General features: G+C 39.4%; 1 protein-coding gene across 3 annotated transcripts in view; it reads right to left on the bottom strand.

The window, feature by feature from the left end:
• The window catches only part of bnc2 (basonuclin zinc finger protein 2), a 214742-nt gene extending 204086 nt beyond the window's left edge, over positions 1-10656 (bottom strand). For all 3 annotated transcript variants that reach the window (XM_077525199.1, XM_077525201.1, XM_077525204.1), the window contains exon 1: positions 10279-10656. In XM_077525199.1, coding sequence (XP_077381325.1) covers positions 10279-10296 — 18 coding nt within the window. In that variant the 5' untranslated portion in view covers positions 10297-10656. The remainder of the gene's footprint in view (positions 1-10278) is intronic.
• Positions 10657-12113: the final 1457 nt, after the last annotated feature.

Genomic DNA, 12113 nt, shown 5'->3' with positions numbered 1-12113 from the left:
GGTTGGTTGGTCAGTTGGTTGGTTGGTTGGTTGGTTGGTTGGTTGGTTCTTTAGATAATCTTTTCAGGATTATGCACAATATACTTGTGTTTTTATTGTTTGTGAGCATAATTAAAAACAGATCATCTCTGTGTAAAAGAAGAGGGCTCATGTGAGTTTTTGCGGGGCGTCTGTATGAAAATCCAGCGAAGAACGCTTGAATCTTTCTGTATGATTGCTCAGCTTTGGCTCCTCAAAGTAAAGCTATACTTTTATTGATGTCCTCTAAAATTCTCTTGATCTAAAGAAGTTATATTTCTTTCTCCTTGTATCTCATCCATGGTCTTGGCACTGTTGCAAGCTAAATAGTCCACGAATAGCCACGATGCCCTGCTAAACTTTGAGTACAATTTCCTGCTAAAATCTCATGAGAACGTTTGATGCACTACACAGATGTGTGCATGCCACACCATGTACGTTGACACAGATGGTCAGAAAGAGTTCCAGCACGGGATCCTTTGATAAACGTTAAGGTCATCGTGCAGCAGAGCGACGGGGGGGGGCGGGGGGGGGGGGGGCGTAGTGGCGGGGTTCACCTCAGACGCATGTCCCGTCTTGTGCCTGCGCCTGCCTTGGCGGAATGCAGCGTCACATGAAAGAGGCCCTATTTCTCCCCGCTTGCCGCTCTGGGAGACTTGTCTCTTGTGTCCTGCTCAAAAGCGCCACTGTCCCCCCCCCAACCAGCCGACACGCTACCTGTCAGCAGATTTCACCCCGCGGCTCTCAAAACATCGCTGACGCCACAACACCCCACCCGCCCGCAGTCATGACAGCTGCTCTTTTCAAACTGGTCACCATCATATTGCTCCATAACTATGTAAAATTGTATTAAAATATTAAATATATAAATCTAAATATATAAATATAATTTTAATGAATAACAAAAATTTGACTTGTGAAATTGTTTTTGGTTAAAAAATAAAAAAAATATGCAAGTGCATCCAATCGAACTGAATTCTTTGTTGGCGAGATGCACCACCTAGTCGGACTCGCACCAATCTTGCATTTATTAGACACTAACTCTTTTACTGCCACACGTTAGGAAAACAAAAAACAAGAAAAAAAAAACGACCCCCACAGTGCCATTTCGCTGATTACGAGCATTCATCAGATTTCGTCACATTTCATTGTAATTCCATACACCAACAGCCCATTGAAAAGAGACACAATGCTGCCATCTGCTGGCCATAGTTAGGTGGTGTTTTTGATTCCACAACCCATTGACCAGGCAGCGCACTTAGACGTTGCTCTGTCCATTTAGGAAAAAACAAATAAACAAAAAAAAGTAGATTTCACGTTTATGGCAGTATACATTGTGATTTTACTAATCGTTATTAAACGTCTTTGGCAGTCAAAGAGCTAAATAACCGAATCACCAAAAATGGGTTTAAAAAAAATCAAGTAATAGTACCTCAAATGAAAACTCCAATTTGATCCAAATGCTAAATGGAGTACATTTTATGTTGATAGCTCCTTAACGTAATCATGTTTACAAAGCCATATCAACATCTCATTCAGATGTATGGTTACGTACAGGGAAAGGTTAACATTTTTATTTTAAACTAACTTCCAGGATCTTGCGCTGCATCTGAGCCAATGGCAGAACAAATGATGTTTTGTTCTGTTCGGTTTTATTTTAAATCCATCTCCATTGCTACTTGCCTCATCCTAAATAGCGCTAAGCTAGTTTAGGTCAGATCCGGCGTCCAAGTTTGCAAACTCCGTTTCGTTCATTGCTAGCACAGCGTTAGCCGGCCAACAGCAAAGCGTTAGCCAGTCAAATATTCCCGTTGCTATGACTGCGTTAACGACCAACAGCGAGGAGTTATCCGGCGAAAAACTCGCAAGTATTTCCAGGCATCCGCTCGATTGAAGTGTACCCTGCATGTAAATACGGCAAAGATAGGGAGACGGGACGTGGCATCCAAACATTCCTCTCTGGCGACAATATGCTATGACGCGTTCTTACTCGAATAGGAACATTCTGATTTGTCCAATTTGCTACACAATTCAAGTTACCACCGATTTGTGCACAGCCCTAATAAATATGTAAACGAAATGCGACATTTACAGTGTTGACAAGATCATTTATATTGTAAAATGACAACAAGAAACTTGTTTAATCATCCACTCAAACTGAGCCATAACCTATCCAATTCAATCGGAATCCCACAGAATAAATCCTCTCTAAAAAAGAACCGTCTTTCAATTGTATACGTATCGCACCGTCTTTTACTGGAGATAAAAAGATGAAAACATGAAGAAACTATACAAGACGTCCTGTCTTGATTGAGATTGGAATCAAATTCTGAACTAACGTCAGGGGGGAAAAAATATCCTCAGCAAGGCTGAGCGAGCGTTTAAAAAAAAAAAAAAAAAAAAAAAAAAACGTGATCGCTTCAATGAAGGTCCAATCATTGTCATTGTTAACCTTGCGAAGTTATAAAGAAAGCAGATGAATGCATTTCTTAGCCTGTTAAGCATTTCAAGTCGGGGGAACTTGCTAGATTGGACAAGCACGATATTTGCATTTCATTATTACACACAAAGCTGGTGAGATTCTTTTATCATTATGTATGCCTGCACAATCTAATGGATCAAATACAAGTAGGATGATGCTCAGTTTTTTTATGAATGCAAAAGAATCAGTGCATAATTTTGCACACTGAAGCATTTTGGCCTTACAGCCCAAGGTTTACCCCACTTCTCTCACCAAAAATTAGGGATGTCACGATAAGGGCAATATATCGTGATATCGAGATATTAAAACTGCCACAATATCGTCGTCGTCATGTTCACAATATTTAAAAGGAACACATTTGTTAAAAAAAAAAAAAAAAAAAAGTCAGGTTGATTTCCATTTGTGCAGTTCTAGCACCCTCTAGTGGCTAGTTTATTAGTGCTATTTTTTTCATTAGGGATGTTTTGGCCTTCTATGTTTTATGCTAATTGTCAACTGAGGGGAACCTAATATGCTTGTGAAGCAATCAATGTGGTTATTAGAGATTGTAAGGTGGTTTATGTACAGAAGCACAATATTTTTATTTTTTTAGTATGAGCTCTCGTTTTTACAATATTGTGATTTTTTTTAAATATCGCCACAATATCGTGATAATTATCGTATCGTGACCTTCATATCGTGATAATATCGTATCGTGATGTTTGGATATCGTTACATCCCTACCAAAAATCAAAGACTCCGGTCTAAATTGCCCATAGGATTCGATCGTACTCAACTTTTCTCACTAAAAATCAAAAACTCAAACCGGAATGTCGGTGTGAGTGGCTGCTTGTGTATACGTACCCTGAGCTTCACCCGTCACCCTACCACTCCATTGATTTATTTAAAGACACAGTGGCCAATAACAGTATTTGGTGGACATGCCAAGAGAGAATGTCTGGAATGAAATACGGGGTGGTACACTTTATCCAGTCTTTTGCTGCGTATATAAACAGGTTCTAAATGAGAACATTCTGGAGTGAGCCATTTCGCAGGAAAAGTAACTTTTGTCGGGTTGAGCTCCTCCGCGCCGCCCATTCCAAAGTCAACATGCTACGTCTCGGTCCTCAGGAATTTTTCATGAGCCACCACTTATCTTGTCATATCACATTTCTCACGCCAGCATTTCGGCAGGGAACAGAAAAGACACCTCAGGGCAAAATGATTCTCTTTTAATCAAATCACCCCCGCGTGGCCCGAGGTGATCTTTTTTCCACCGCGCCTTCGCTTCAGAGACTGCGCAAACTTGTAAAGGACCCGCACAGAAAGTCATCTGAAATCACTTTATATATATTAAAAAAAAAGAAAAAAAGGAAGAAACAAAGTTGTTGGAGTTTCCAGCGAGCAGCTTTTATGGCAATAGGGAGCCGTAAAAGGTGAATGACACCACAAAACGCAAATGTCCCAGCTGAGTCATTTCACTCCTGATTGTGAGGCGGCTCCTTCCATAGTGTCACGTAGAGTTACGGTTTGCTCAGCAACGTATGGATTACCATTGAAATGCAATTTCACTACTGACTGGACTGTTGCCACACGGAAATGTTTTTTTTTTTACACACTAAATGCTAATTACTTGTGGATAAACCCAATTAAAGCAGCAGTTGTTTTTTTTCCCCTCCAGGGTTCCGCCTATAGCTGTCAAGTGCAGTTGATGTTTAAGAGACAAAAATTTTGGGTAGAAATATGCCCTTCAAGTCTTAATCTGAGACAATATCATGTAGATGTCAGCCTAATTCACTCATGCATGTATTTTTGCTTTTTCTTTGCCTTTTTGTGGCTTTATTAAGATGCATATTCCAAAAGAAGGAGCAGTGGGAAGTGAAAATTCAGTCAGTTTCAAAGCACAACAGCATAATTTGTTGTCAAAGTTAAGTTGACTTTTGCTTTGTATGCTTTTTTTTTTTGTAACCTTGGTTGCATAAAAATTAAGAATTTTAAAAAATGAAAGCAAAGAAAAATCAATTGTGTCATGCATTAAGGTTAAGACTGAGGGCTCTAGTTTCGTAACTTGGGCAAGGCCGGCAAGACGCACAGTCTAAATTGGCGCGGAGGCATGTTAGACCGGGTGTTGGTAATTTTCCAGACATATGCAAGCCTGTGTATTGAAAAGATATATATATATATATATATATATATATATATATATATATATATATATATATACATATATATATATATATATGTATATTATTCTTATTTTAAAATTCCTTGTCCAGCCTTCTAAGTTTTTGTCTTCAAGTTTTATGGCCTTTACTTTTTAAATTTATTTAATTATTTATTTGTACTGATTTTAAAATGCCTTGTCAAATTATTATTAGTTTTTGGGGTCAATTTTTATTCATTTGTATTATTTCTTTCATTTTCATTTTATTGTTATTTATTTATTTTATTTTATTATGACAGCAACAGATTATTTTTATCGCTATATTAACCAAGTGAAATTCAAACAATTGGCATCCCCGATTGCATTCAACCTCTTGTGTGTGCTACAAAACAAATAGGTTGCAGCTTGTGGTAAACATACAAATAACAACATACCTCAATTATTGCAGGTTGCGGAACCATCAAAGGCATTTTGGAAGCTATTTTTAAATCCAATTTATATGTATTGTTTATTTAAGGCTATCCCAAAGTAGTTAAAAACATTTTCCTTTTTCGGAAAATTGCATTTGGATTAGCATTTAAAATAAAGCTTTAAAAATGAAGCTTGTGTAAGTGCAAGCTTCAGTTTTCAGTTTCCATCTTGTCGCGTTGATTGTAATCTGATTAAAGATAAAGACAGCCATCAGTAAGAGGCAACGGCTATCTTTTAGCACTTAAACTCCCGCAGATAGAAATCTATGTGATAATGCAGGAGTAAAAACACGTTAAATGCTCCTGTCATAACAGCAGTTAAGCCCGTTGATCAGTGTCCATTGTTTATTTAAGGTAGCGAGGAGTTTTAAAATGTATTCGCAGGAAATTAAAGTGTAAGTGAGGAGCGAGGATTCAATTTCTTACGACATGCTGCCGAGGCATCGAAAAAGTCCAATTATATCTATTAGGTGTTTATTGTTTCGGATTATTAACGTCTCGCCCTTTGCTTTCGTAAAATTAGGAACCCGGCCGCGCAATTTGTTTTAAGTACTCCGGCCCTTGCTGCAGCCTGGTGTCTTGTTCCGACATTTTTTCCATCTCCAGCCTCCGCAGGTGTGTGACCCTCGCCCCACTCCACTCCCTTTTCACAATATTACCTTTTCTGTCGTGGCCAAGACGCGCCGTGGGCCACCCGAGACATTACTGGGGCCGAGTGGGCGCAGCGGCGACCCTCCCCTGGATGGATAAATACGCCGCAAGAATGTTGCTTTGAAATCACTGTCTGGATAAAGTTCCTCTAAAATAAATGTGTTCTTTTTTTCCCCCCCACACCCTCCTTCTTCCTTCCCCGCGTGTCTCACATACTTTGTATTCACCCGAGCATTGCTGAGGTTTTAACTTCACAGCAGAGCTTTGCGGAGGATGGACGAGCATGGAGGCCATCTCGTGATTATCTCGCCAAATCAAAAATGATGTGATTAATAATGAGAATAATCAAGTTGATGTTGTCTTGAGCTATGCTAAGCTAAAACATGTGCTAAGCTACACAATGTGCTAAAGCTAAAGCACATGTTCAGTTAAAGAGATGCTAACAGGAATTTCTTTCGACTATTCTCTGCCATGTCAACATGTAGTAAAAGGAAATGTATTAATATTATGTGGTGGAGTTACCAGATGGTGAGATTTCTTAGTCTCAGAGGTGCCGGCATGTTTTGTGGTCCAGCTAGCAAACTAGCAAAGGTGAACAGGGTTGTACTATGTTTGGCCAAGGCAAAGGGGTGTTTGGCTTAGCTTGTGATTAAATGTTTATGGACTAAAAGTGTTTAAATATATTATAACATAATATCATAGTGGTTTAACACATTCACTGCCAAGCCAGCAAAAAATTTGACATTGACGTCTTTTTCCGTCAATGGCAGTGAATGAGTTAAGATTGTTTTGAAACATATATATGAGTGTCACACATGACTATTGTTATTAGATTGGGTTAGCGAATTTGACTGACTGATTTGTCTCAAGGACCTCCATTATATGAGCAGGTGAAAGCCCCTAGCCTGAACCATACGTCTTATGTCAATTATGATATGCAGCTCCAGTGATTGGTTGTGATACCACTTAGATCGGCCACACACTGAGTGACACGGCTAAATGTCGTAGAAGTGAACCACTGCGACAAAATTAGCACACCAGCCCGTTGTACATCGCACATCTACAGTACGGATGTGCTGAAACAGACAAACTGCTTACCTGTATCGGGTTTTGAAGCTCTACATACAGTACACTGTACTGTATTATTTATTTATTGAACCACAAAAACGTGATGTGATTGTCGAGAAAGAAGTGGCTTGTCACAAAGTGAGGAATTTGGCAGTAGTAAAGGAGAGCGAGGATATTTTGAGAGTCTCTTGGCAATGATCGGTAACTTGATCGTAAATTAGAGCGGCCATTTCTGTAGAATGAAGTTCCATTTATCATATCATTCTCACAAAGAGGATAACGAGGAGTAGTTCACAGAAAACGGGAAAGCCATGCTAATTGCTAAGGTAACCTAAGATTAATATGTAATCATGAACCCCAGAATTAAGCGCTTGTGTGACCGATTGTACTTTTCTTTTCGGCGAAGTATGGCTGGAGCCGCGTGAAGCAGACATATCAAACTTTGGACACCATGGAAATGTAAAAAGTGTCTGGAGAAAAAATTATGCACGATAATGCTACACAGGACCCGATTCGGAAACCGGAAATATTTCTTTCCGCCGGGAAGAGTTCCCTATAAGGTTAGAAGTATATTAATATAGTACAGTGGATGCCCACATACTTGCAATGTTTTTTTCCCCAATATTGAATGTTTTTGTTGTTGTTGTTGTTTTTTGTGTTTTTAATATTTTAGGAACGAGTTGTATTGGAGGGATTCCCCCATTTTCCATTGAAAACGTATATAAACACTTTTTAAGGCTCTTTTGTATTTTGGGTTTTTATTTATTTGATTTTTATTTGATTTTTATTTTTCAATTCAATTCAATGGGTGTGAATTATATGCGGATTTTCGCTATTCGCAGGCCATCACAGTCTCCGTCCACCGTGAATAGCGGGTGTCCACTGTATATTGAATATTTATAATATCACTAATGTTATTTGTTTGTTTTCACAATACAGTTCTGAATTTTGAGTTTGACTTTTGAGATCTTAACTTCTGTTTTTGTTTTTTATCAGTTTAACCTTGCTAAAGCACTATACACCCCATTTAAGCAATAACTCTTTTTTTTTATATAGACTGTACGTAAATCAATTATTTTTAATTATCATTGTCTTTTTTATCGTTTAATAACCTGCAAAAAAAAAGTTCTCAAAATTAGAAAGACGCTGCTCAAACTTGACTTTTGCGATACATCACATATTAACTCATTCACTGCCATTGACGGATATACACGTCAATGGGAACGGAATTGCCTTAACTCATTCACTGCCATTGACGGATATACACATCAATGGCAGTGAATGAGTTAATGTCTGCAACCATGTTTATGGTAAACATCACTGGACATCATTTTGAAGTCTACATTATCAATCACTGATTGATATCATCTATTCAAAAAGATGTGTAGAATGATTATCTACACATCTTCTTGAATAGATGATATCAATCAGTGAGTGGTATTGATTGGCTGCCACCTTTTCACATGCTTTATGGTGACCGATAGTACAGGTAGGCCCCTGCAAGGTCTGACGTATCATATCACAGTTGATGTGGTTATCAAAATAAATTGTTCAATTGAGTTGCTCTCTTAACATCGTTATTATTACTCACGCCATTCTATTTCAAAATCAAGAGAAAGGGATGTGGCACATGCAGAATGGAGAGGATGGAGTGTTCTGGTGTTGGGCAGTAATCAGAAGGAGCCAGCAGGGGGTACAGGGGAAGGTTGATGGGGTCGGATCGGAGCACCTCTAAGCAGCCTTTCTCTTCATTAGCAGCCTCTCGAAGGGCCAGCGGCGGAGAGGGTCTTCACCGGCCCACCTGTCCAGGAGATTATTGAACCGGCTAACCGGCGGCTCGGCACACACACTTCTCTGCCCTCTCATGATTCCCGAAGTACCACAGGAATCACGACCGGGCTGACAACCTCCGCATTTTTTTTTTTTTTTTTTTTTTTAGCCTTCCACTTCACGTCATGTGATTAGCTGAAGAGCTAACATGCTAGCAGTGTTGCCATTTCACAGCAAAAATGTGATCAAAGTCCAAAATGTTTTTTTTTTTTTTTTTTGTGGGCGGGGCCATTTACCAGAACCAAATAATTGGACATGAGTGAATTCCAAGAATTTACTTGTAAAAAAAAAAAAAAAAACTGTATTCGCACTTCAAAATGTTTGCTTTGTTCTTGTTTACTGCAAAACTGATGTTTATGTACAGCACTTTGTATACAGCAACGCCTGTTCTTAAAGCACTTTATAAATAAAGTTGAGTTGAGTTGAGTTGAGTTGAGTGGCCAATCACATTGCTGTGACGTCATCGCGACACTGTTAACAGCCAATAGGGGCAAATCTGGGAATTTCTGTGCTGTGATACTTGTTAAACTTCACACAAACTTTTGTGGTAGTTTTTCCTCACGAGTCCTCTTTGTCATTAATCTCAGCAATTACAAGACCACAGCAACTCAATCCTATACCTGCAGACGTGAAGGAGCTTTTGCTGTATGGGCAAGAACGATTGCACACGCACGCACGCCTTCTACACTGCCAGTGAAGAGAGCAGCACAAAGATAAAAGTCATGAAATGACACCCCTGGAATGTAAATTGGCATTCTTCACGAGCAGCTCGGACCTCCGAAACATCCCAGACACACACGCGCACTCACGCAAGCCCCCCAAAAAAATCCTGTGCAACACCCACACTCATTGATGAATGTGTGAAGGTACTTTGGCGGCACTTTCAAGTGGGGGTCATTCATCTCGCACTGTTTCGTTATTTCTGCTCTCGCCTTACTCTTAGCTGTCCACTAAAATGTATGGCATGGATATGGCATGTACAAGTGTTACATTTTGTCTGAGCTCAAAGTGTCCTCCCCTTATTATCCTGATGTGAAACAACAACCCCCCCCCCCCCCCCCCCGCCCCAAAATGATCAATAGTATTGTTTCAGGAAGTTGCCCAGAACAAAGTAAAAGTATGATTTGAATAATACTGCACAGATGAGGGTTAAATGAATTTTAGGCCTTACTATAATCCAGAAAATGCAACAAAATTAATGTACATGGCTCATTTAAAAGTGCAAGTGCATTAAAACATCAATAAATCACGTTGCAGGTGTTTTAAAGGTGGATTACATGCAATTAGATGTCACTTTTTGCTATTTCAATGTCAGTTGTTGATCAAAATATGCATAGAATTTACTCCAAAATAGCAAAAATGTTTTATTTTCTCCTTCCTTGCGGTGTTCTGGTTTATTTTGTTTATTGCTTGATTGACAAGTGTCATTAAAAAAATTTTTTATGGGTGCAAGAAAAGGGTCAGAAAACAAACGCATGACAACGTTTCATCTGTACTGATGCGTTCACGTACCATAAAATAAACCAAGTAAAACCCAGCGTCATCTCCAGATTCTGTATTGACAAACAAGAATAAGCTTCATATGGAGAAAAAAAAAAAAAAAAAAAGGTAATTACCATGGCTGCATGTCGCATCTGACAGAAGTGGCGAACTCCTTTGGCACGTCGGCAAACTTTGCGTCCTCCAAGCACACAAAAAAGTCTGCTTTCGCCCTCAAGCGGGGAACTTTCTCCTCGTCGCTGCTTGCTCGCCGCGTGCCGGGAATCGGCGCTCGATTATAAAACTTGTACTTGCTATTCGTTGGTGATTGTTTTTGAGGGAGGCTTCGGAGGGGCTCGTGGGGGGGGGCGGCCAACTCACGCGGATTCCGGACGTTGACGCGCAATCGCGACATACGTCGCCTTCAGTTTTCTTCGTCCTTTTTCCTCTTCTTTTCTTAGTTTCCCTTCAAACGAGACAAGCCGACAAGCTGGAAGTGTCTGTCCTACCTTGAGGAAAAAAAAAAAAAAAAAAAAAGCTAAGGAGAGAAAAGAAAAACGCCTCCCCGGCCCCCACGCGCTCGCACTCCCCTGGATGGGTGTCAGTCTGCACAGCCCTGCGGGGAAAAGGTGCCTGCGAGCTTCTTTGCGCTCCCGATGTGACTTACTTGCTTGTTTGATAAGTTTGATTAGTGTCACGGAAGAAGTGTGGCGTCTTTGTGCAACAACAAAATGAGACACTTTCCTTTTGCTGGGTCAAATTATTAGAAACAGCTCTCAGCTGTATACAGTCTTCCCTCGCTATAACGCGGTTCACTTTTCGCGGTCTCGCTGTATCGCGGATTTTTTTTTAACTCATTCACTGCCTTTGACAAGTATACTTGTCAATTGTATTTTTTAGAGCGGTGCTAAATGGGGGAGAATCTGAGCATGCTCCACTGTAAATATCAAACTTGGAAACAACTTTACTGATGCCCAACCACCGATAGATGACATCATTGTCCCATTTTATAGGAAATAAACACAGTTTCAGAGTCCATGGGAGAAATGGCTGTATTTTGGCAAACCTACATTTTTCTGCTGTCAATTATAAAAGAACGGGACGGGACAAAAAGTAGGGAGTCTATTCTGTTATTTGGTAGATTCGGTTTATATATAATTATTGAATGGAATATCACGTGAGTATTGGAAATGTACAAATTTTCTATAATGACTGGCAGTGAATGAGTGTTAAGTGTAATTTTGCATTTTTTTTTTTTACAGTAATATATCCATTTTATAAAATTTAGGGAGGATTGAACATTGTCAATGTTTGAACAAGAGAGAAATGTGAGAACATGTAAATGCCTCAATGAGAAAAGTGTATAAATTGTCGGGGATTTTAGAGCCTTAAAACATTTATAAGTGTTGTAAAACATAAAGCTAACTACTTCGCGGATTTCATTTATTGCGGGTATTTTTTGGAACCTAACCCCAGCGGAAAACGAGGGAACACTGTATATATAAACGCCTCAATCAAAAATGCGCGTTTTTTTTTTGTTTTTGTTTTTTGTATTGATCGCACAACCAATTCTCCTCTCTAACTTTTTGGATGCAGGGCATTTTTACAAGGATCAGATGCGGCTCAACTAAGTATTGACACCCAAGTCAGTGCTTCTAAGTTATTTTCTGTCCCACCATGAAGAAGATGAAGAAGAACCTATAGGACCCCACCCACAGCTCACCACAGAGAATACAAATTGGTCTAAATTGTGCAGTCTATTTAGAATAATCTGTAAAATTATTCTAAACCTCACATAGAATCTGTATTAATATGACAACAACAAACGAATAACTTTTTGTGCATCAATTAGCTTGAAATCCTCCCACCCCCTAAATGTCTTACTTAAACTCAAAACATATTTTGGCTGCCTAGTTGCACCATTTGTTGATCATTTGTTTCATTAGCTCCATCTCCCTCTGCCTTTATTTGC

This window comes from Festucalex cinctus, chromosome 6 (assembly GCF_051991245.1).
Source record: "Festucalex cinctus isolate MCC-2025b chromosome 6, RoL_Fcin_1.0, whole genome shotgun sequence".
NCBI lineage: Eukaryota > Metazoa > Chordata > Actinopteri > Syngnathiformes > Syngnathidae > Festucalex > Festucalex cinctus.
The sequence above is the reverse complement of the archived record's forward strand: the minus strand, read 5'-3'. Positions and strand labels throughout refer to the sequence as shown.